This window comes from Protopterus annectens, chromosome 9.part0, assembly GCF_019279795.1.
Source record: "Protopterus annectens isolate FY-2018-M chromosome 9.part0, PAN1.0, whole genome shotgun sequence".
Lineage (NCBI taxonomy): Eukaryota > Metazoa > Chordata > Ceratodontiformes > Protopteridae > Protopterus > Protopterus annectens.
In genome coordinates, this window is record NC_056743.1 from 425,107 (window position 1) to 451,096 (window position 25,990).

The following is a 25,990-nucleotide window of genomic DNA, read 5'->3' on the forward strand; positions in this document are numbered from 1 at the left end:
CAGTGACAAATGTGCATGGGTAGGTCTACTGTAAGCAGTGACAAATGTGCATGGGTAGGTCTACTGTAACCAGTGACAAATGTGCATGGGTAGGTCTACTGTAACCAGTGACAAATGTGCATGGGTAGGTCTACTGTAAGCAGTGACAAATGTGCAGGGTAGGTCTACTGTAAGCAGTGACCAATGTGCACGGGTAGGTCTTCTGTAAGCAGTGACAAATGTGCACGGGTAGGTCTACTGTAAGCAGTGACAAATGTGCACGGGTAGGTCTACTGTAAGCAGTGACAAATGTGCACGGGTAGGTCTACTGTAAGCAGTGACAAATGTGCATGGGTAGGTCTACTGTAAGCAGTGACAAATGTGCATGGGTAGGTCTACTGTAACCAGTGACAAATGTGCATGGGTAGGTCTACTGTAAGCAGTGACAAATGTGCAGGGTAGGTCTACTGTAAGCAGTGACAAATGTGCATGGGTAGGTCTACTGTAAGCAGTGACAAATGTGCACGGGTAGGTCTACTGTAAGCAGTGACCAATGTGCACGGGTAGGTCTTCTGTAAGCAGTGACAAATGTGCATGGGTAGGTCTACTGTAACCAGTGACAAATGTGCATGGGTAGGTCTACTGTAAGCAGTGACAAATGTGCAGGGTAGGTCTACTGTAAGCAGTGACAAATGTGCACGGGTAGGTCTTCTGTAAGCAGTGACAAATGTGCACGGGTAGGTCTACTGTAAGCAGTGACAAATGTGCATGGGTAGGTCTACTGTAAGCAGTGACAAATGTGCATGGGTAGGTCTACTGTAAGCAGTGACTAATGTGCATGGGTAGGTCTTCTGTAAGCAGTGACGAATGTGCATGTGTAGGTCTACTGTAAGCAGTGACAAATGTGCACGGGTAGGTCTACTGTAAGCAGTGACAAATGTGCATGGGTAGGTCTACTGTAACCAGTGACAAATGTGCATGGGTAGGTCTACTGTAAGCAGTGACAAATGTGCATGGGTAGGTCTACTGTAACCAGTGACAAATGTGCAGGGTAGGTCTACTGTAACCAGTGACAAATGTGCAGGGTAGGTCTACTGTAACCAGTGACAAATGTGCAGGGTAATGGAAAGAATGGCATTTCAGCTTGCAAAGCTGTCCTGGTCAACAAAAACAAATAAAAAAATAAAATAGAGAACTAATCAATAGAAAATACCAAGTGTGATCATCTGAGGCAGTACACTAGCTACATAGCCCTTCAAAATGGCCCACAAACAGTATCTTCAAAAAGCCTCTATCTTTCAAGCAATGCTCAAATGTTTACACTGCAGGGAAGCCCATGATAAAAACAGCTGATCACTTCACAGTCAGCAGTTACCTTTAAAATGACAGGATTTATGACCCATTGTTAATAAAGTAGAGTAATGATATAGTGGCCTGCTGAAGAAAGGCCTAAGAAAGCTGCATGTATCCATATCATGATTGGGGCTGGGGCAGACAAAACAGCAGTCATGTATAACAGCAACAGCCGTTTTGTAAGTCTTCCCTTCCTCTCCATCCATTCTCATTCAGTCACAACCATCCACAGAGTTTACTGGGTAAGTAGGGAATGGAAGCAGATCTCCCAACTCACCAGATACACACCTATGAACTATTTAAGAGTTACCAATCAATCTAGGGCACATTTTTAAATGTGCAGGGAAACAGTAACACCCAGAAAAAACCTATGAGAAGAAGGCACCCAAGATGAGAACTGATTCAGAAAAAAACTCTTGCTGTGAGGTGAAAATGCTCTACTGGGTCACCCATGGTCCTCCATCAGAATGTTCCAAATGTAGCATGATGGCAGCAAGCAAAATTTAACACATGAAACCAACTTTAAAAAGTAAAACACTTCTGGCTCATAATCAGCACAACTGAAAAACATGAAGAAAAGCATCTCCCTCAGACAATGCACAAAATGCTGTTATATAAAGCTTCTTTGGTAGAAAAAAAGGTGGGTTCAAACACATGCGCATGTGTGTGTGTGTAGGGGAGAGTGGGGCTGTTTGCACCAATAAAGACCAAGTCAGAATATCTGACCATACGCTGCCCTTTCTCTGAACTACCACCTTGTGTCCATTTCCTGCCTTAAAGATCTGTAAATGCGCCCTTCTGAGGTCCAAACCTTTAGCCAGTTCTCACCAGCTAACTAATGCCACACCATTACTATTTGGTCTCATTTACAAAAAAGAAATGTATATACATTTTTTTTATTTTGCTTTGTTGTTAAGACTGGTTAAACATAAGTGCTAATTTCCATGCAACATTTTGGTGAAATGACAATACCAAACCGTATCTACAGTGTGGCTGTAGGAATCTATTGCAGATCATGTGGTCATAACTTATTTGCAGTTTGGTGACTGAACCCACTAAGCCACACCATCAGGTATGCATGTCTAATAGCCAATATACAAAGGCCACTTAACTTCTCATTTAAGCACACCTACTAAATCGGCCACTGACTACAAATTATCAACACTGTGTATCCTCAAATCACAACTACACTGTTTCAACCCATTATTTCTTCATGTAAGATGTCCGTAGTGTCTACTGCTACCACTACCAGAAAAAACATTTCTACATATACCCCTGAGTCACCTATCAAGTCTCCACACTGTACCAATTAACATCACTATTTTCTGGCAGATGTCACAATTTGATTCTGCAGTTGCTACTGCTATATGCATGTTCTGTCTTCGCCCTTACTGTAGGAATTTTTTACTAGCTCCTTGCAGTACCTATTTGCTTTTAAATCACACTGTACAATAATTCCTGCCTACTCTTTCTCCATTTAGTTTGATTTTCAGTACCTTGCCTTCAACTACATACACTTCTAATGGACATCTTTTCCCCAGCCACAGTCATCTGTGCTTCATAGTCACCCAGGGCCACCTCAACAGAAACCAAGACTAGCCAGGCAATGCAATTATCTATCTCATATAGTATGAAGGTATCTCAAACAAGGAGCAGTATTCACAATCTCCCTTGCAAATTTTAAGACCTCCAGTGGATTCATGCGATATAACCTTCCTTCTCTTATGCTACGTTACCTTGTCCCTGTGTCTCACCTGACTCTAGGCACACAATTTTTTTTAATGAGGTTCCACTAAAGTGGCAAAGTTTTATAGGTTCTGGCTCCCAAGCAACCTTGAAAAGGATAAAACAGGTACCAAAGGAGTAGTGATTAAACTGTTGGCTCCATTGCTTTTCTTCTACGAAGGGAAACTAGCACAACAGAAGTTCCCTGTCTCACTGCTGCTCTCATTTTTGAGACAGAGAATGATTCTGTTGTTTCTGCTATGACTTTCTTACACTTCACAGCTTCTTCCTTTAATTCTTTCAGAAGTCTCTAGCATTCAGCTCTGCCATTTCATCACTTCTAGTCACGGTTACATCAGCATGTTAACTCTGTTTGGTGTTGCACCATAAAGCCTGCATCAGCAGCATCTACCCGAATTATACATAAAGTCTGGACAACTGTTTCGAACCAGTGTCTCCATCACTCTCTGCACTATATGAGTCCATCTTTACTTAAGTCAACCAAAATACTGCACAGCAAAACATTTGTGGGCTATTGAAGAGCACAAAGGGTACCGTACCCCATCCTGTAAAAACTAAGGAGCACAAAGGGTACCGTACCCCATCCTGTAAAAACTAAGGAGCACAAAGGGTACCGTACCCCATCCTGTAAAAAACTAAGTTCATCAAGACAATAAATGGCTAGAATTAATAATTACTTTTCTAAAGACCTAGTGAGTTTACCTAGCTAAAAATAAACAGATTTTATTTTCTAACAAATAAACAACTTGCTTACCAAGGTGTCAGCAAGAGTACGTCCTTACTGTGGCAGAGTCCAATCTCTGTGCTGATAAACTTCCTGTGCAATTAAGATTGACAGCAGGCAAAACAAAACATGCAGTTAATTGTAGATAAACCCCAAATTCTTAGAAAACAGTCCGCATGCATAACACACATTATTAGCACACTTCTACTTCAGGAAGCACGGGTAACACAATCGTTTTCCCCAGCTAGAGCAGATCCAAACATGCTGCAAGAAGGCACCAACACAGCTGAGGAGCATGCAAACATCTGCAGTTAACATGTTTTGATTGGATAAAGCAGCTGTAAAGTCACACAGTCACAGTACTGTTAATCCATGGAGTTAAAGCATTTTCCTTTACAAAGCAGAATTTTAATAACTATATGCTGTGCTCTAAAGAAGCCAAGGGAAACAACTGGCCCTTCTTCTGATAAAGACTTGCTTTAAAGATCCCGAGTGAAATTCACAGTTGACTAACAAGTGAAGTATTTTACTACAAATATGGACACAAAGAGATATCTGAACTAATTTACAGACAGGGCCATAAGGATAACCTAGAGGCACCACAAATTAGTGAGTACACCAGAGATTCCAAACAAAAGTATACTGTGAACTTCCCATCAAAAAGTGAAACAAACAAAAAGCAAAGAAAACACAGCTCCCAAGTAGCCATAGTTGCTTAACTTCAAAAGTTGTGCCTTGCTTTCAGACAATTAATTTAAGTAACTCTACATCACAAGTATACACATGTACAGGTCTCCACTTCATATAGGTGTCAGTCGGCTAGAACACCAGTCTTACCTGGATTCTTTGAGCACCTAATCAGAAATACTACTACTCATTAATCTGATAAAAATCAAGACCATCACCTACCATCCATTTGCATTTTCTTTGGCTGCATAGATGGGGAAGACATGGTAGACGTGACTCGGAAATTTGCAGGGAGAGTTTCTGCAGATCCAGCTGCTAAATCTCGTACATCCTTTGGTCTAAACTTCTTTCTCCAAGAAGGAGCTCTTCTGAAACCCTTCTCCTCATCCTGTAAACAGTGTGGAACAAGTCATTATGTATTTTCACCCACTGTACTGGCACTCATTTAATAACCAGGGAAACAGACTCAAGCTGATGTCAGGCTGGACACCTTAATCAGCTCTGCCAGAAAAAATATTTTGTTGCAATACATAATTTATCTCATGCTGTGATGGGTGTATGAATGTTCATTTCTGCCAAAAACAGTGTCCTACTACACAAATAACCAGGTGCTGGTTGCACCCACCAACCAGAGCAGTAATCTTTCAACTCTGTCTACAAACTACTTACCTGTTTTCACCCTGTCCTCAAAGATGATGAAAAAGTAAGCAGTTGTAGCTTACAAACAGCTGTACAGCAATGATATCAGGCAACATCCTACTACCACTGACCCAACACCCACTCAGCCCGACAGGCACCCTATAGGAAGCAGTTGTAGCTTACAAACAGCTGTACAGCAGTGATATCAGGCAACATCCTACTACCACTGACCCAACACCCACTCTGCCCTGACAGGCACCCTAATGTAAGCAGTTGTAGCTTACAAACAGCTGTACAGCAATGATATCAGGCAACATCCTACTACCACTGACCCACCACCCACTCAGCCCCTGATAGGCACCCTATAGGAAACAGTTGTAGCTTACAAACAGCTGTACAGCAGTGATATCAGGCAACATCCTACTACCACTGACCCAACACCCACTCTGCCCTGACAGGCACCCTAATGTAAGCAGTTGTAGCTTACAAACAGCTGTACAGCAGTGATATCAGGCAACATCCTACTACCACTGACCCACCACCCACTCAGCCCCTGACAGGCACCCTATAGGAAGCAGTTGTAGCTTACAAACAGCTGTACAGCAGTGATATCAGGCAACATCCTACTACCACTGACCCACCACCCACTCAGCTGACAGGCACCCTATAAGAAACAGTTGTAGCTTACAAACAGCTGTACAGCAGTGATATCAGGCAACATCCTACTACCACTGACCCACCACCCACTCAGCCCCTGATAGGCACCCTATAGGAAGCAGTTGTAGCTTACAAACAGCTGTACAGCAGTGATATCAGGCAACATCCTACTACCACTGACCCACCACCCACTCAGCCCCTGATAGGCACCCTATAGGAAGCAGTTGTAGCTTACAAACAGCTATACAGCAGTGATATCAGACAACATCCTACTACCACTGACCCACCACCCACTCAGCCCCTGATAGGCACCCTAAAGTAAGCAGTTGTAGCTTACAAACAGCTGTACAGCAGTGATATCAGGCAACATCCTACTACCACTGACCCACCACCCACTCAGCCCCTGATAGGCACCCTATAGGAAGCAGTTGTAGCTTACAAACAGCTGTACAGCAGTGATATCAGGCAACATCCTACAACCTCTGACCCACCACCCACTCAACCCCTGATAGGCACCCTATAGGAAGCAGTTGTAGCTTACAAACAGCTGTACAGCAGTGATATCAGGCAACATCCTACTACCTCTGACCCACCACCCACTCAACCCCTGATAGGCACCCTATAGGAAGCAGTTGTAGCTTACAAACAGCTGTACAGCAGTGATATCAGGCAACATCCTACTACCACTGACCCACCACCCACTCAGCCCCTGATAGGCACCCTATAGGAAGCAGTTGTAGCTTACAAACAGCTGTACAGCAGTGATATCAGGCAACATCCTACTACCTCTGACCCACCGCCCACTCAACCCCTGATAGGCACCCTATAGGAAGCAGTTGTAGCTTACAAACAGCTGTACAGCAGTGATATCAGGCAACATCCTACTACCTCTGACCCACCACCCACTCAACCCCTGATAGGCACCCTATAGGAAGCAGTTGTAGCTTACAAACAGCTGTACAGCAGTGATATCAGGCAACATCCTACTACCACTGACCCACCACCCACTCAGCCCCTGATAGGCACCCTATAGGAAGCAGTTGTAGCTTACAAACAGCTGTACAGCAGTGATATCAGGCAACATCCTACTACCACTGACCCACCACCCACTCAACCCCTGATAGGCACCCTATAGGAAGCAGTTGTAGCTTACAAACAGCTGTACAGCAGTGATATCAGGCAACATCCTACTACCACTGACCCACCACCCACTCAGCCCCTGATAGGCACCCTATAGGAAGCAGTTGTAGCTTACAAACAGCTGTACAGCAGTGATATCAGGCAACATCCTACTACCACTGACCCACCACCCACTCAACCCCTGATAGGCACCCTATAGGAAGCAGTTGTAGCTTACAAACAGCTGTACAGCAGTGATATCAGGCAACATCCTACTACCACTGACCCACCACCCACTCAGCCCCTGACAGGCCCCCTACCCTTGGTTAACAGACAAAAACAATAGCCTCTCTTGGTCTTCATCCCTTTACCTGTTTCTTCCCGTAATCTCCAGCTCTGACCTCTTATTATATGGTGCATCACACAGGCCATGCAAATAAAATTAAAAGTCAGCATTAACATGTTTCTGAAATTCAGTCTACTGAGCTTTAAATACCCAGAAAAATGGTGACTAGTTAACAAGCACGACAGTACAATGTAAGCAAAAGCTACCGACCACTCACGGCATCGATGTTATACATTTAATTTCCAAGAGTCTTCTAAATAGCAGAATCTTTTTGAAATCCATTTCTGCAAGGCTGGCGGAAGTAAAAAAAATGCAGTCTGTTCAGCAGACATTGCAATAGGTCTTGGCCCAAGGACGGACGGTGAGCTCAGTGAGAATTAAACGCAAACAAAGGAGGGGCCGGCAGCTTCCGAATGTGGAAACTCTGTCCCTAGAATAAACCAACATTCTGAATTCTGCCACAAATGCTCACTGTTAGCTTAGATGCAGCATTGAAAATGCGGTGTTCACACACCTGTCAATGAAGTGATATTTATGCACTTAACCATAATGTCATATTGCGATTATCCATGGCCATCCACTTTAGCAATGGGACTGGATGCCATCGGACACCATCACTATGCAGAAGTTGAACCCTTACCTATCTCCCATAATACTGTGCTCTTTCCTGTTTACCTCAGATCAAGTTTAACTCTACCAGTACTATGACTGGATTATAAGTCTATAGGAAAGTAAGTGTCAGACAAGCTTCAGGAAGTCAATAAGGTCTGACAAAGATTATGAGATGACAGTATGTAGGGGAGTAGAGGGAGGTCTTGTTGAAGTCAATGGACATGGGTAATTAAGATCCAATGTTACGATAAACACTTAACTATTTTATCTTAGATTATCTAGTCCAATCACTTCAAGGATTGGACAGAGTTGCCCTCTAAAATCCTCGATGGCGTCAGGTCATTACAACATGGTGTACGGTGGCCCTGAAGGAAGAGTGTGATTAAGATACCATGTCAGATTTGTAGTGCTTAGCAGAAGCACACATTATCAATGGAAGAACTTTTGAAGAAGGCAAAAGAAGTGGCTAACATTTTTGTGGTGTGAGCCTTCGGTTTAGGAGGAAGGGACCTGTTAGATGTGGTAGATATAACAGAAATGCAACAGGAAAGCCCTCTGGTAGAGGTAACCTTGAATATTTTCTGACCCATTCTTGTTTGGAAGGAGGACATAAGCCTGACTAGCTTGGTCTGCAAAGCTACAGAAAGGATCATCATGAACCTCATAAATAAAGATATTGGGGACCTACAGACACTGTATCCTACCCGGTTCGGCTTTGCTAAGGGCAGATCCTACCTCTTAAACCTGGTTGATTTCTTTGAAACAGTCACCAAGGCCATTGACGAGGGGAAGGTGGTCCACACAGCCTATCCGGACCTCGCAAAAGCCTTCGATACAATACCCCACTCGGGCATTATAGATAAGTTCACCAGCTTAAATATAAACCACTATGTCACTAGATGGGTTGCAAACTGGCTCAAGGACAGAACCCACATGGTTAGAATTGCTGGAGCCATGTCAGTCTCCAAACCAGTTACAAGTGGCGTCCCACAAGGCTCAGTCCTGGGACCTCTCTTGTTCGGTATATATTTCTCGGAGGTACAGGCCAACACGGAAGGACTGTGGCTGACCAAGTTCGCAGATGACTGCAAACTGGTCACCATAATCGACTCTCCAGCCAACACAAGCATCCTCCAAAAGGGCCTCATAGAAACAGACAACTGGTGCCAGAGCCATGGCCTCAAGCTAAACGCCAAAAAGTGGATAGCCATCCCCTTTGGCAAAAACAAAGTGCCCACAAATTACCACATAGGTGGTAATCCATTAAGTACGGAAGAAGTAATTAGGGACCTGGGGACCCAAGTTGATAGCAATCTCTCATTTGACAACCACGTGGCCAAAGTGGTTAGTAAAACATTTTATATAGCCCACCTAATCATGAAGGGATTCACATCTAGATCAGGGGAGGTCATCGTGCCTCTTTACTCATCCCTCATCAGGCTCATAACTGAGTACAATGCCCCTTTTGGGATCTACCTTACCAGACACCTGCAGCAACTGGAAAGACCCCAAAAGTACCTCACCAAGAGAATCAAAGGGCTCAAAGAGATGCCATATGCTGCCCGGTTAAAGAAACTCCAGCTCTACTCAGTGGCATACCGCCTGCTCAGAGGCAATATGTGCCTGACGTATAAAGCCATGTCCAACCCGGAATTAATGGACATGCTGCACCTCAGAAAATCCAAATCCCATCGAGCTACGTGCTCGAGAGTCTTGAACCTCAGCACTGCCGGAGGGACAGATTCATAACCCAGAGGCTCCCTTCACTCTGGAATAAAATCCCAGTCCAGGTTAGGCAGAGTCCCTCATTGACTCTCTTCAAGAGGAATCTTGATGAGTGGATGGGGATCGAGGGTTTACCCTGGGTATCACTTCTGTGTCACTGTTAGACAGAGGCACAGTATACTAACCTCGAAAAAGGGCATAGCAAAATTAATTTAAAATGGGTGGCGAAAGCCAAACACACTCTGGCTAGGCTTATAAATGCCCTAGGGCAGATAGCCTAGTATGAACCTATGAACATATGAACTGGCCATACTGTCTGAACTGTGATGTATGTTGCAGGCAGAACTTCAATTGGCTATGGACATCTAAGCCAATGTAACAAATGCTCTCCTTTAGTCTGGTATGATGGAAAAATACTGGTAGGTTCATGGCTAGACGGATGTTAGTTTCTTTTTTGTGGCTAATTAAGGCAAAAAGGAAAGATCTGTCTTAACAAACTCTCTCTCTCTGAAAAACCAAACAAAGTAGACAAAGACCCAACAATGAGTATGAAGTCCTGAAATTCTTCTAGCTGAAGTAATTGCTAAGAAAAAGAAAGTTTTCCATGATAAAAAAAAAAAACTTAAAATTGCTTGAACCATCCAGTCAAAAGTATGGGAGGTTGGCCTCTCAAGTACAAGACTATGATCCGAAAGTGGGGTGGGATCTTTGTGGGGGAAGGGGGGAGGTACCTTTTAGGAAGACAGATAAGTTGTGTAAGAACTTACCATAGCGATAGAGCTCCTTTCTTCTCTGTTGCTGTATTCCTGACGTAAGGGAGTTGCCTGCCAAGGTGAAGACCCGACGTCTGCCATTATACCAAAGTCTTTTACTACCTAAGGCGAGTGGTATGTCTGACATTGGCCATCAGCAGATGTCAGCAATAAAGAGACCTATGTGTGCATTACCCTCAGAACTGAAGCCCCAGAAGGACAGACAATCTAAGCAAATGAGGATAACTGCATCCAAGAAAGGCAAGAAGTGGGGGAAAGGAAGGAGGGTTATAATACTGTAGCAGGGAAGAGAAGGACATCTACCATTATGGTAAGTTCTTACACAACTAATCTATGTCCTTCTATTCTTCTGTTGCAATATTCCTGACACAAGGCAGAGTACAAACGTTCATGAGGAAAGGGCAGAGGAATTTTCTAAGAACCCATGAAGAATGGCCTTGGCAAACCCTGCCCTGGATCTAGAGATGGAGTCCAACTTATAATGTTTGGTGAAGGTGTGGACAGGTGTATAAGTAGCAGCTTCTAGGATAGAATTGGTATCCAAACCCCTGAGGAAGGCCCCTGAAGATACTGCCTTGGTAGAGTGGGCTTTGACTGAGCCAGGGAGAACCTCACCATGGTGGACGTAGCAAAAGGCAATTGATTTGAATATCCAGTTAGAGACAGTCTGTTTAGACACAGGCAAACCCAGAGCCCTGGGATGGAAAGACACAAATAATTGCTCTGTTTTCCTACAGGGTTTAGTTTTATGCAAGTAGAACCTGAGGTGTCTGTGTACATCCAGGATGTGCAGAATCCTCTCACTACTGTTCTGGGGAAGGGAAAGAAAGCTGGTAGGTGAGCTGCCTGATTTAGGGCACTTCACTGACAACCTTTGGCATGAATGAGGGACACTCTGTCTTTATGGAAAGACAAGAAGGGGGAGAAGCCATAAGGGCCTGTAACTAACTCTTGAGACCTGCCTGGCAGAGGTAATGGCCACCAGGAGGATTGTGTTCCTCTTGTTCACTCAAACACTGCACTTGGAAGTAGGTTCAAATGGTGCTTGAGTCAATTTCTCTAGAACAAAGTTGAGCCACTGGTCTTCTGGGGGTCTGATATAAAGGATACCTTTGAGGAACTGTTTAGCTTTGAATCTAGAAGCTAAGGGAAGATTTAGTGGTACACAAGCAGAAGTCACTGACAAATGAGCTTTGATGGAAGGGCATGCTAATCCTGCATTAAACAATTCAAAAAGATAGGATACAACCATAGGTGGGGCACCTTCAATGGGTCCTGGTTTCTAGCCAGACATCGAACAGAGAATCTCTTCCATATGAAGAAGTAAGATTTTCTAATAGTGGGTTTCCTACCCTCCTGCAGTACTTGAAACATGTCCTCAGGGTACAGGTGTGTGAATGGTATTAGGGTTCTAGCACCCACAGAGTTAATTGGAGGGTTCCAGATGTGAGTGCAAGATTTAGCCCTTGTTCTGTATTAAGACGTCCACTCTGTGGGGCAAGTTGTGTTGATTGCCTTTGGCTAGATGAAAGAGAAGGGGGAACCAATGATGTCTTGGCTAGTAGGGAGTCACCAGTAAGAGTTTTATCTTTTCTTGTTGGATTTTCAACAGGACTTTGGGGATGAGTGTAAGAGCAGGGAATGCATACAGGAATGTTCCCCTTCCATGAGATTGAAAGGGCATTCACTCCCCATGCCTGAGGATGATATTCTCTGTCACAAAACTGAGGAAGCTGTTTGTTCATGGGGGAGGCAAATAAATACATCTCTGGAAAACCCCACTGGTGGACTATCTAAGAATTCGTAGGCTTGTGTCCTGGATCTGCTTAGGGTGTCCGCCACTGTGTTCTGTCTGGAGGGGATGTACACCGCTTGAAGAAATACATCTAGGAGGTGAGCTAGATCCTATACCTGCATGGCTAGTCTGCGCAGGAGATAGAATTTGGTACCTCCCTGCTTGTTTATGTACTACAAGACTGTCATGTTGTCGGTGTGTACAAGTAACCTCCCTGGTCTGATCAGTGATTTGAACGTTTGAAAAGCAAAAATTACTGCCCTCATTTCTCTCACATTTATGTGTTTGTTCATTTGGGAGGGAGACCACTCCCCTTGAGCCATGTGGAGGTCTAAGGTTGCGCCTCAACCCATGTCCGAAGCATCCATAAGTAAGGTCTGAGAAGATGGTAGAGGGTGAATGGAAAGACCTGGATTTACAGACAGTTGTGAGATCCACAACTGGAGCTCTTGCTTTAGACATGGGAGGAGTGGAATGAGGTGTTCTAGATGATGGGCATGCCAAGACCATACAATTTTTGGAACCATTGACATTTCCTCATGTGAAGCCTTGCCAGAGGAAGCACTGGGATGGTGGAAGCCATGAGGCCTAAGGTCCTGAGGAACTGTCTGGCAGAAATCTGATGTAGTAGGAGTGTCTCTGCGAAGATTAGGGAGATTTCTTGTGCCCTGGAAGGTGAGAGAGAGACTAGCATGCTCAGAGTTTGGAATCTGCAGCCCAGGAAAATGAGATCTTGGGCTACGACCAGAGAAGATTTCTTGAAATTGATGGTAAATCCCAGGCCTTGAAGAATGCTAGTTGCCATTTGGAGGATTTTTTTCAACTCTGTCTCAGAAGAGGCTTGGATTAATAGGTCATCCAGGTATAGGCAGATTAAGTTCCCTTGGAGCCTGCAAAAAGCTACTACTGGAGCTAGACATTTTGTTTAGACTCTCAGGATGTAGAGAATTCAAAAGGCAAAGACGAGAATGGACAGTGCAAGGATCCCACAGAAAATCGTAGAAATCTCCTGTATCTGTACTGAATGGGGATATGGAGGTAGGCATCCCTGACATCTATTGAAGCTAGAAATGCCTGAAGAAGGATAAGAGGAAACCGTGTTTAAGGGGTTAACATTTTGAATGAAGAGACTATAAATAAATCGATGAGGTAAGAGAGAGATCCAGGATTGGTCTCAAGGGTCCTTTCTTCCTGGGTACTAGGAAAAGACGGGAGTAAGAGCCCCCTCTCTCTTCCAAACAGGGGATAGTTTCTGTGCTGCCCTGGTTTATGGGTTCCAGTAGAACTGGTAAGAAAAGGGAGATCTGATCTTTTGGTGGTGGGGGAGTTCCCCTGAAGGCAGGCACCTTGTGCCAAACCATGAAGAACCCCCTTTTGATGATGCTTAACACCCAAGTCCTGAGAGTTCCCAGGAAGGAAGGGAGAGGGAAAGGCATTGGGACAGGGGAATTAGGTTGTAAGAGTCATGAAGAGGAGCCCGTTCAATCAGGAAAGGGCTGCTTTGTTACGAGAGGAACAGAGGCAGAAGAGGAGGGAAAATGTTGGGTCTTCATTGTCCTCTTTTGGGGTCTAGATTGAGGTGCTTTGCATTGCCTGCATATGAAAGTTTATTTTGCAGGATAATTCCTATGAAATTTAGGCACAGAGCTTGAGATCCTTAAGTTCTTTGCTTTTTTCCTGCACAGATATGATGAGCTCTGCAGAAAGTTTCCCAAACAGGGCAATATTATCCAGGGGGACATCCATCAGTTTTGCCTTGATAGACTCAGAGGCTGAAACCTAAGCCAGGCAAATCTTCTAAGCACAGAAGAGGAAGCGGCAGCCCTAGAGGAGGTTTCTACAGCATCACAGGTGCACTTGATAGAATGTCTGGCTACCTGAGAGGAGGTGGCAAGGAGTGATGATGCTAGGGCCTTATTTCCAGAGTCAGACATATCGGATACCAGTTTTGAGACCTGGGAAAGGAGTTCCAAGTTGTACTTGGTCATGTGTGTGTTTGATAATTAATGCTCTGAAGGCCAGGGTAGCTGAGGTATACATTTTCTTCCCCAGCCTCTCCAACTGTCTGCTGTCTTTATCTGAGGGCAGCAGGGAAGAGGAAGTAGCGACCTGGAGGTCTTATCAGAGGCAACAGCAATAACAGAAGGATCTGCAGCAGGGGCCTTAAACAACTGGCAGTCCGAGGAAGAAGCGACCTGGAGGTCTTATCAGAGGCAACAGAAACAACAGAAGGATCTGCAGCAGGTGCCTTAAACAACTGGCAGTCCGAGGAAGAAGCGACCTGGAGGTCTTATCAGAGGCAACAGAAACAACAGAAGGATCTGCAGCAGGGGCCTTAAACAACTGGCAGTCCGAGGAAGAAGCGACCTGGAGGTCTTATCAGAGGCAACAGAAACAACAGAAGGATCTGCAGCAGGTGCCTTAAAAAATTGGCAGTCCTTTGGTACTTTGCAGTACCTGTCAGGCTTTTTAGGTGCTGGAGGCTGACAGTCTGGGTGGGTGGGTGGAAGTGGATGCAAAGGCATCCAGAAATGCAGGTATTACAGCAGGGATGGCTGATCATAATAGCACTTCTGGACATCTGACATCTCTGTGGAGTCCCACTTGAAGTGCTTACACATTTTGGAGATAGCCACCCTGAAAGAAATCTCCTCTATGGAGGAATCTATCTCATTGGAGTCCTTTTCAGGGGAGGCATAATCCAATGGGGAGGGAATTTGGGAGGAATAATCCAAGTCCATCCTCCTCCTCAGAAGTGAAGTCTTCATCTGAGGTAAGATGGGGCCTAGGTCTCTTCCTATGGGAAGAAGGCCCGGCTACAGGGGAAGCATCGCAACCTGATGGAAGCCTAAGGGCCATGAAGGCCTTAAAAGAACCTTGAAAAAAGTTCAACCATTCCTTCTGTGGGTTAGGAGAAAAACAGACGTGCTTGTTTTTTTTTGTTTGTTCTTTGCAGGCGTATCTATACGGTGCAAAGAAGGAGGGCTAGACATAGGCCTGCACTCTACAATATCAGATTTGACATCCTCCTAACGACAATCTGGGTAGTCCCGCTAGGGCCTCCTGACACAATAAGCCTCGGTTCCCCCCAGGACACTGGAGACCAATGTCTGAGAAGCCTCTCTGGACATGCAAATGCCCAGAGGCAAGATGGCTTGATCTGTGGATCTGGATCTCGGTCGACATGTGTCTCCGAGCTCTCATATCCCTTGGGAAAGACGTCCCACTCCAGAGGTGCTTTGGATTCTGCCCTAAGTTTCTTGGCTTTCTGTTTTGTAGGCTCAGTCGTTGGGTCCAGATGGGCGTCCATCGTGCTCTTTGCTAGAGGTTTCAGATGTTGGTTTTCCAGGTCAATCGCAAGGCAGGATAACAGACTCTGGAGGGTTTTCAGGACAATGAATTGGCAAACAGTATGGGATTTGTGATTGTGCTGAGGGCCTAGGAAAAAAAAAAACAGACTATGACCATTTTTATGTGGAATCTGTCGTCCACAGTCACACTTCCCTTTTCTGGATGACATGAACCTCAGAGAAAAAGAAAGGTATCAAAAAACAAAAGGTTTCCCCCCAGTGGGGCATTTATCTCTTTCGAAGAAAAGCAATTCCGACAGCAAAACAACATCTGGGACTGGCGATCCGACAGGCGGCAAAGAAGTTCTGAGGGTGGTGCGCACATACGTCTCTTTTATTGTCTATGTCTGCTGATGGCCGTCAGACATACTGTGCAACTTAGGTTCACAGGTAGGTACTAGGCTATCGGCCCTAGGGCCCTTACAGGCCTAGCCAAAAAATGTACCCTGGCTTTCGCCACCCAAGAAAATTATTTTCCTGTGCCCCTGTCGGGCAGAGCCACAGAAGTGATCCCCGGGGTGAATTTCCCATTTCCCATCCAATCATCAAGATTTTTCTTGAAGAGTGCTAATGAGGAGCTCTGTTTGACACAGATAGGTAGTAAAAGACTTTGGTATACTGACCTATGTTGGGTTGTCGCCTCGGCAGGCAACTCCCTTAAGACAGGAATACTGCAACAGAAGAATAGAAAGACATCTTGTACACCTGTTTTGAAACCAAAGAATGAAAATTAAAGCCTTCAATATTTATTATTTATTTATTTATTTCCAGTTTGATTACCGGGGAAGTCCAATGGGGCCAGAGAGCCTGTTTTCAGTGGAGGCCCGGGGAGAAAAGCTCCATGAAACAGATTACAGTAAAGATAGCAGTCCAATAAAAATAAAAAAGTACAAATACATATCAAATAATACAAAGCGTGAGCAATATAGTGGAAAAATATCATGTAGATACATTTTAACAAATTCACACAGTTAAAGTCAAAAGACAAAAGCTATTTACAATATTTACAAAGTGTGAGAGATCATATGGAAATTAGCTACAGAAGGATGCCTATCTAGCAATATGGGGCTCCCAAGTGGAAGACACTAGCAACCGTCATCCAAAAAAGGGAAAAATATGAATCACGGAAAGCAGCAGTGCTCAAATTTGATAGTGACTGGTTCCAACCCAAACGCATAGGAACCTCCTAGAAGCTTTGTCAATTTTGACATCATCCTGGGGGTCCAGTGAGTACATCCAATCCTCTGCCTAGAGACATAGAAGGATGGCCTGCACCATGTCATCTGTAATCTGGTTTTCCTGACATAATTTATGCCACATTTCTAGGACTGGCCTGATGCCCTTGATTTTTTTTTTTTTTTGGGGGGGGGGGGGACTAAACAGAATCTTGAATAAACCCTAGACCTTGTCTCTCTCTGTCCCAGGACTCTTTTGGAGAAAAGGTTATTCAGTTCTGCCCTCTCCACTCATGGTGCAGGACATCCAGTAGTAGTGGGGGAGAAAGGCTTTGGTATCTGGGAAAAGGGAACTGTACAGCAACTAAATACTATCTCCCATATCTGGGAAAAGGGAACTGTACAGCAACTAAATACTATCTCCCATATCTGGGAAAAGGGAACTGTACAGCTACTAAATACTATCTCCCATATCTGGAAAAAGGGAACTGTACAGCTACTAAATACTATCTCCCATATCTGGGAAAAGGGAACTGCACAACAACTAAATACTACCTCCCATACCTGGGAAAAGAGAACTGTACAGCTACTAAATACCATCTCCCATATCTGGGAAAAGGGAACTGTACAGCTACTAAATAACAGCAACTAAATACTATCTCCCATACCTGGGAAAAGGGAACTGTACAGCTACTAAATACTATCTCCCATATCTGGGAAAAGGGAACTGTACAGCTACTAAATAACAGCAACTAAATACTATCTCCCATACCTGGGAAAAGAGAACTGTACAGCAACTAAATACTATCTCCCATATCTGGGAAAAGGGAACTGTACAGCTACTAAATACTATCTCCCATACCTGGGAAAAGAGAACTGTACAGCAACTAAATACTATCTCCCATACCTGGGAAAAAAGAACTGTACAGCTACTAAATACTATCTCCCATATCTGGGAAAAGGGAACTGTACAGCTACTAAATACTATCTCCCATATCTAAGAAAAGGGAACTGTACAGCTACTAAATACTATCTCCCATATCTGGGAAAAGGGAACTGTACAGCTACTAAATAACAGCAACTAAATAATATCTTCCATACCTGGGAAAAGAGAACTGTACAGCTACTAAATACTATCTCCCATATCTGGGAAAAGGGAACTGTACAGCAACTAAATACTATCTCCCATACCTGGGAAAAGAGAACTGTACAGCTACCAAATACTATCTCCCATATCTGGGAAAAGGGAACTGTACAGCTACTAAATAACAGCAACTAAATACTATCTCCCATACCTGGGAAAAGAGAACTGTACAGCTACTAAATACTATCTCCCATATCTGGGAAAAGGGAACTGTACAGCTACTAAATACTATCTCCCATATCTGGGAAAAGGGAACTGTACAGCTACTAAATATTATCTCACATATCTGAGAAAAGGGAACTGTACAGCTACTAAATACTATCTCCTATATCTGGGAAAAGGGAATTGTACAGCTACTAAATACTATCTCCTATATCTGGGAAAAGGGAACTGAACAGCTACTAAATACTCTCTCCCATATCTAAGAAAAGGGAATTGTACAGCTACTAAATACTATCTCACATATCTGAGAAAAGGGAACTGTACAGCTACTAAATACTATCTCCCATATCTGGGAAAAGGGAACTGTACAGCTACTAAATATTATCTCCCATACCTGGGAAAAGGGAACTGTACAGCTACTAAATATTATCTCACATATCTGGGAAAAGGGAACTGTACAGCTACTAAATACTATCTCCCATATCTGGGAAAAGGGAACTGTACAGCTACTAAATACTAACTCCCATATCTGGGAAAAGGGAACTGTACAGCAACTAAATACTACCTCCCATATCTGGAAAAAGGGAACTGTACAGCTACTAAATACTATCTCCCATACCTGGGAAAAGAGAACTGTACAGCTACTAAATACTATCTCCCATATCTGGGAAAAGGGAACTGTACAGCTACTAAATAACAGCAACTAAATACTATCTCCCATACCTGGGAAAAGAGAACTGTACAGCAACTAAATACTATCTCCCATATCTGGGAAAAGGGAACTGTACAGCTACTAAATAACAGCAACTAAATACTATCTCCCATACCTGGGAAAAGAGAACTGTACAGCTACTAAATACTATCTCCCATATCTGGGAAAAGGGAACTGTACAGCTACTAAATACTATCTCCCATATCTGGGAAAAGGGAACTGTACAGCTACTAAATATTATCTCACATATCTGAGAAAAGGGAACTGTACAGCTACTAAATACTATCTCCTATATCTGGGAAAAGGGAATTGTACAGCTACTAAATACTATCTCCTATATCTGGGAAAAGGGAACTGAACAGCTACTAAATACTCTCTCCCATATCTAAGAAAAGGGAATTGTACAGCTACTAAATACTATCTCACATATCTGAGAAAAGGGAACTGTACAGCTACTAAATACTATCTCCCATATCTGGGAAAAGGGAACTGTACAGCTACTAAATACTATCTCCCATATCTGGGAAAAGGGAACTGTACAGCTACTAAATACTATCTCCCATATCTGGGAAAAGGGAATTGTACAGCTACTAAATACTATCTCACATATCTGGGAAAAGGGAACTGTACAGCTACTAAATACTATCTCCCATATCTAAGAAAAGGGAATTGTACAGCTACTAAATACTACCTCCCATATCTGGAAAAAGGGAACTGTACAGCTACTAAATAATATCTCATATATCTAAGAAAAGGGAATTGTACAGCTACTAAATATTATCTCGCATATCTGGGAAAAGGGAACTGTACAGCTACTAAACACTATCTGGGAAAAGGGAATTGTGCAGCTACTAAATACTATCTCCCATATCTGGGAAAAGGGAATTGTACAGCTACTAAATACTATCTCCTATATCTGGGAAAAGGGAACTGTACAGCTACTAAATATTATCTCACATATCTGGGAAAAGGGAACTGTACAGCTACTAAATATTATCTCACATATCTGGGAAAAGGGAACTGTACAGCTACTAAATATTATCTCACATATCTGGGAAAAGGGAACTGTACAGCTACTAAATGCTATCTCCCATATCTGGGAATTGTACAGCTACTAAATACTATCTCCCATATCTAAGAAAAGGGAATTGTACAGCTACTAAATACCATCTCCCATATCTGGGAAAAGGGAACTGTACAGCTACTAAATACTATCTCCCATATCTAAGAAAAGGGAACTGCACAGCTACTAAATACTATCTCCCATATCTGGGAAAAGGGAATTGTACCGCTACTAAATACTATCTCCCTAACTTATTTGTCCTGTACAATGGCTATCTGGATATCTTACTGCAGGGAATGATGATCTGTGACTACGTTCGGAGTGGAACAGTGGGTCAAGTCCTCAAGGATTAGGCTGAGGACACCCTGATTATGCAAAACACCTCTGTCTCTACAGTGCTCACAGCCATCATGGGAACTGCTGTCTTGAAACTGTTAAAAGGGCCACAGGATTTTTTTTAAACCATAAGCTGTTTAGGAGTTTTGATTCTTTGAAAAGGGTTTCTGAAGTGCAGTTAACATAAAGCCATTGTAAACAAGGTTTTGCTCTCTTGTTCACTTTTAGCCAGTTTCTCCTTCACTTCATATCTAAAAAGGGAGGGACATTGGTGAATTATACCTTAAAGTTAATTGCAAAGTCACAGAGTCTCACTGTGGCAGAGAGACTCACTGTAATACCTACCCTAGCTTCCCTAGCTGTTCCAGGCCACACTGTGTAACAGTGCATCAGTCTGCTTGTGACTATCAGATTTCAGTCATCTTTGCAGCGAGTCTAGACATTGCTTTGCTAGTTCCTGCTGTAACCACTTCATATGCATCAAGAAGTTAAAGGCCCATAAGGAGAAAGAATCTGACAAAAAAGTTTCCTCATCCTTTCAATTGCCCTGGAATCCATATCAGGCAGACGGACTATTGGTCTCTTATCAGAAGGTTGGAGGGCATTACTCTATTACAGTCTGTGATGACATGAGGTGGTGCCATCTGTGGCAGGGAGAGTAGGGCAGTACATGTGTACATATGCCAGCATAGCAAGCTGGAGTTTTGGAAATAATTTTATGTTATTGGACTATCAGACTGACTTGTACAGATGTTTGAAATAAAAATATATTTGTAAAATTACTTGTATTAAAAATACATCAATAGTAGGTCCTACTGAACAGTAAGAATGTATACATGTATATTAGGTTGAATTGTTGTAACTGATCAAGTGTGTATGTTTTATCAGAGAACCCTGGAAGGGTGGAAAGTTTGAAATTGTGTTATAGCTTCCAGATGCTACCACAGATCTTAGCAAAGGTGTGTGTGTGTGTGTGTGTGTGTGTGTGTGTGTGTGTGTGTGTGTGTGTGTGTGTGTGTGTGTGTGTGTGTGTGTGTGTGTGTGTGTGTGTGTGTGTGTGTGTGTGTCTGTGTGTTTTGCCAGAGTCAGGTGACCAGAGGTGATGTCATCCTCTAACCAGCATCTGGTTTCTTCGGAACCCTCACAGCAGCACTTTAGAATCTGACAAGAAAGATTTCTGGCAGGATATATATCTCAGACATCCACACAGACAAAGATATCATCTGGCTTTTGCTGTGGTAAGACCGTCAGCACACATCAGCTTGACCTGCTTTTAGTAAGTAGTCAGGGAAAAGTGATTCTTTAGTCAGTCAGGGACATCTAGTGAGAACAGTTTACTACTGCTTTTTGCATCCACGAGAAACTATCCAACAGAATTGTTTTTTTATCTCTCTGTGGCTGAAACTCTGTTGTTTATTGTATTCAGTAATCTCTTATTAGTGTTTTATTTATCAGTAAATATGTTAAAATCTTCCATTGTGGCTGGTCCTTTAGTGAAAACTTAACATCGATAGTACTTATGCTTGTTTTAGTGACACTGTGGCCACTCCTGACAGCCTTGCTGCTTTGGTCACACACTACCATTTGCACCAGCAGTAATTTTACACAGTATAATTGGGTACCCTTTGTAAGAGCCTTATGGTAGCTGACTGGTGGCAGCACGATTACCTCATCTGAGCAGAAAGGGGCACAGATAGTGAAACTTTGCCAGCTTTTCCCAGGCATGTATGTGTGTGTCTGAAATTCAAATATCCAAGTGTGTATGTCTCAGCTACTAGGAAGAGGGACACACTGGTCAATGTGGAGTTTTCTGTGTGTTTGGAGAGAGAAAGAGTCCAGCTCCAGGTCTGGAGCATGCTCCCTGTATGCTCTTAAGGGAAATTGTGCTTGGTCCAGGAAGCTACATCTGAAAACACTGTGTGAATTCATCTTTGCTCTTAGTGACCGTCCTTCACCAGATTCAGTGGTGAGGACTGACTCTCCTTTATTGCTGGCCCGCAGTAGGGACCTGTTACAAAATCTATCCTTAAAAGGTTGCAGTACCTTGCCAGGTTTCTTTGTGGTGGGCTTAGCCACACGGGGTTCTCACAAAGCCCTCCCCATGTTCAAATCAATAATGAGGTCCACTGGGAGAGCCATCCAAGAAGTATATGGGACAGTTTGAAAGACTTCCATCACAATTTCCTCATATGACAAAGGGTGTATAATGACCAAGTTACCCTTCTGTCTAATCAGTTGTAAAACTTCCCAGAATTTGGGGTCATCTGAAGGGGTACAAATGAGGGATGGGAGAATCTGTTGGAGAGTACATGTACCTCCTTTTCCATGTCTTTTTATGCACATTGGGGGGTCCTCCATGTGACTAGAAGAGTACTCTGACCTTGAGAGGTACTTTCTTCTGAGACCTTTTGAAACTCTCTGAAGTTGAAGCTCATTAGCGGTACCTAAAACTTGAGATCAAGGAGTGGCGTCAGGTGAAAACAAAGTTAGTGCTGAGTCTGCTCTGTCCAGACATGTGGACAAATAGACTAATCTTTAGGGGGCTTCAAACTCCAAAGAGATACCTGTGTGAACCAGTGATACCAGTACCAAAACAGACTTTATTGCAGAATAAGTTAACATCATGGGCCTGGCACTGAAGAACATCAGTCTTGAGGTCACCTTTGAATTCAAAACTGGGTTTGGCACCAACAGGTCAAATCCTGAAGTGTTGGAGACAGTAAAGAGCCTTGATGGGGTTGCTGCTGACATCATATATTCAATGCTGCTCTTGGCATTGAGGGGTTGGAGAGGAGAGTGACTGATGCAAGGGAGTTGGTAATCTCACTAGCCTAATGCATAAAGCTACAGAATGTGTTACGGTTCCCTACTGAAATGCTGGCACTCAAAATGCCAAGTGCTGACAAGCCCCCCCCCCCCCAAAAAAAAGTTCGAAAACACAGGAGAAGAGCAAATTTTGAAAATGACTCTCCTCCTTAAAACCTTGAGAACTTATATATACAAACTCCAACCTTAACATACATGTGAGAAAAAGGGAATACTACAAGAAAAGGCAAACCGGACTTAGTATATGCAAGTCCATTTCTTTTGGTCATTCAGACTCTGTTTCACGACTGGTTATAACAGGTCCCGACATTTAAAATGGTTACCATATAGTACCTCAGACTTCATTAATCTGCACAATGAAAATCTCTTAGACCTGGGAAATCTCATCAATTTGGGTTTAAGGTCCTGCTTCATTAGTCTCAATTTCTTTGAAAAAACAAAGCAGTAGACAGTGGTTATGCAATACTTTCAGCATATCTGGACCTGGCCAAGACCTTTGACACTATTCCCCATGCAGGTATCTGAACATAAATCCTTACAATGTGCAATGGAGAGCTAACTAGTTTTCTGACAGTATCAATGTGGTTAGAGTGTCAGGTGCAATTTCTGAAAGCAAGAAAATAATCGGAGGTGCAGATTTGTCACATCGAAAAGTACAGTCATGTAAAATCTTACCATAACACTAGATGTCCTTCTCTTCACTGCTGCAGTTTTCTTAACCTTAGGCATCTCCTGCCAAGGATAGCTCAACGTCTAGACAGCTTTAGATCTTTTGTGCCTCTGGCTTCACACACATGCTCTCAGTACAGAATTGAATTGCCCCAGTACAGAACAGTCACCACAGGACAAAGGAGGCTATGAACATTCAGAAGGAGAAAATGCAGCTGGAAAGGGGAGACCCTGAGCCAGGAGGGTAACCAAATCAAAGCCCAAAAATAAAACAAGGGATGGAAGGAGGGAGGCGAATGCTGCAACAGTGAAGAGGAGGACATCTACTGTTATGGTAAGATTTTACAGAACTGTACTATGTGCTATATTACTGCTGCAGTATTCATCACCTTAAGGACAGCACAGAATGGGAGGTGGAAGGCTAGGAAGAGCCCTCAACAAACCCATGCAGTTGGCCCAAGCAAACTCTGCTCTGGCTTTAGAAACCACATCCAATTTATAAAGCTTAGAAAAGGTATACAGTCAAGATCAAGTAGCAGCTTCAAGAATGGAAGTGGTGTCCAAACCCTTGAAGAAAGCACCAGAAGGGGCAACAGCCCTAGTGGAATGAGCTCTAATGGAACCAGACAGACATCTGCCATAAAAACAATAACAAAATGGAAATGACCTTAGATATCCAGGAGGAGATGGTTTGCTTGGAAAGAGCTAAACCCAAAGTACTGGGATGAAAAGAAACAAAAAGCTGGCCAGACTTACAAATGGCCTTAGTTTTATCCAAATAATACCTAAGCCATATGTACAAATCCATGGTATGCAGAACCTTCTCACTAGCAGACTGAGAAGGAAAAAAGGAAGGGACGTTAACAACCTTGGGGACAAAAGAAGGATTAGTATAAAAGGACACCCTGTCCCTTTAAAAAAAGAGAGAGAGAGAAGCTGAACCTGCAATTTCAAAAGGAGCATGGTCCAATTTTTCCAAAACAAAATTAACGTCCCAAGGAGGAGAAGGAAAATACTTCCTTGGGGGCCTAACATATAGGACACCTTTAAGTGTTTGACTTCAAAATGAGAAGACAAAGGTGGATTAAGGGGCAGACAGGCAGAAACAGCTCACAAATGAGCCTTTACACAAGAAAAGGCCAAGTCAGACTGAAGCAACTCTCACAAATAGGAAAGTATCAGAACCCCCCCACCGAAAAGGAGTCCTGGTTATGAGCACGGCACCAAAGAGAAAATCTTTTCCTTTTGGACAAAGACAACTTTATGGTTGTAGGTTTTCTTGCCTCCTATAAACACCTGAGCATGTCCTCAGAAAAAAAGTTCTGATCAAAAATCCTATCACCCATAGTGTCAGCTGAAGAGTGGACAAGGGAGGATGGATGGGTAACCCCATCTGTGTGAGGAGGTCTGACTGGTAAGATAACTTGTGCTGACTGCTTCTGACATGATGCATTAAATGGAAAATCCATTGCTGTCTTGGGCAAAAGGGAGTCACCAGCAAGAATTTTGGGGAGCAGAGGAAGGGGAGGAAAGGCTTAAAGACACATGTCCTTCCAAGGAAAAGAAAAGGTGGCCATCTTTCATGCCAGATGGCATGGCACAATGGAACAGGAGGCAGGGGAAACTGCTTGTTCAGAGGGAAGGCAAAAAGATCTACCCGAGGAATACAGCAGTGATCGACTATATCTTGAAACACATCTCTGTAAAGCATCCATTCATGAGCCTGTGCTCTGAACCTGCTCACAGAGTCTGCCACTAGAATGTGTTCTTAGGGAATATACACTGCCTAAAGAGTTAGCTGATAACCGACAGCCAGATCACAGGCCTAAAAAAACAGTTTGCAAAGAAGGTAAGACTTTGTGCTCCCCTGGATGTTCACATGGGTGAAAAGCCAGAAGGGCCAGAATCAGGGCTCTCATCTCTTTCATGTTGACATGGTCTGACTTCTGATGGGGGCAGAGATCTTGAACTTTCAGGTGACCACAGGAAGTCCACCACCCCATGTCTGAGGTGCTGGTGAACAGTTCTTGAGAAGAACTGGAGACTGAAACAGCAGGCCTGGGTGGAGGGTAAGTTGCTAAATCTACTACTCAAATTCCCGCTTCAGACAAAGGAGGAGAGAGAGATACAATCCAGCTGGGTAGCAATGTTGAATCCAAAATTACTTGAGGTACCACTGAAGCTTTCACATATGCAGTCCAGCAAAAGACAAGAGTATTAGAATAGAAAAGGTCATGAATCCTAGGGCCATAAGAAACTCACTGGCTGGAATGGCAGACACATTCCCTTCTTATAAAAATATGACGTTGACTACTTTGACAGACACAGTTTTATAGAACAAATTTTTCATTTCAATGGACAGATTTTCCAACAGATTACGGGAGTGGCTATGGGGTCA

At 43.4% G+C, this 25,990-nt stretch overlaps 1 protein-coding gene across 1 annotated transcript in view; it reads right to left on the reverse strand.

The window, feature by feature from the left end:
• Window positions 1–25,990, reverse strand: part of PPFIA1 (PTPRF interacting protein alpha 1) — a 2,891,353-nt gene that overhangs the window by 180,538 nt on the left and 2,684,825 nt on the right. The window contains exons 30-31 of the mRNA XM_044082514.1: window positions 4,712–4,877; window positions 3,833–3,895 (exon numbers count right to left, since the gene is read on the reverse strand). Coding sequence (XP_043938449.1) covers window positions 3,840–3,895; window positions 4,712–4,877 — 222 coding nt within the window. The 3' untranslated portion in view covers window positions 3,833–3,839. The remainder of the gene's footprint in view (window positions 1–3,832; window positions 3,896–4,711; window positions 4,878–25,990) is intronic.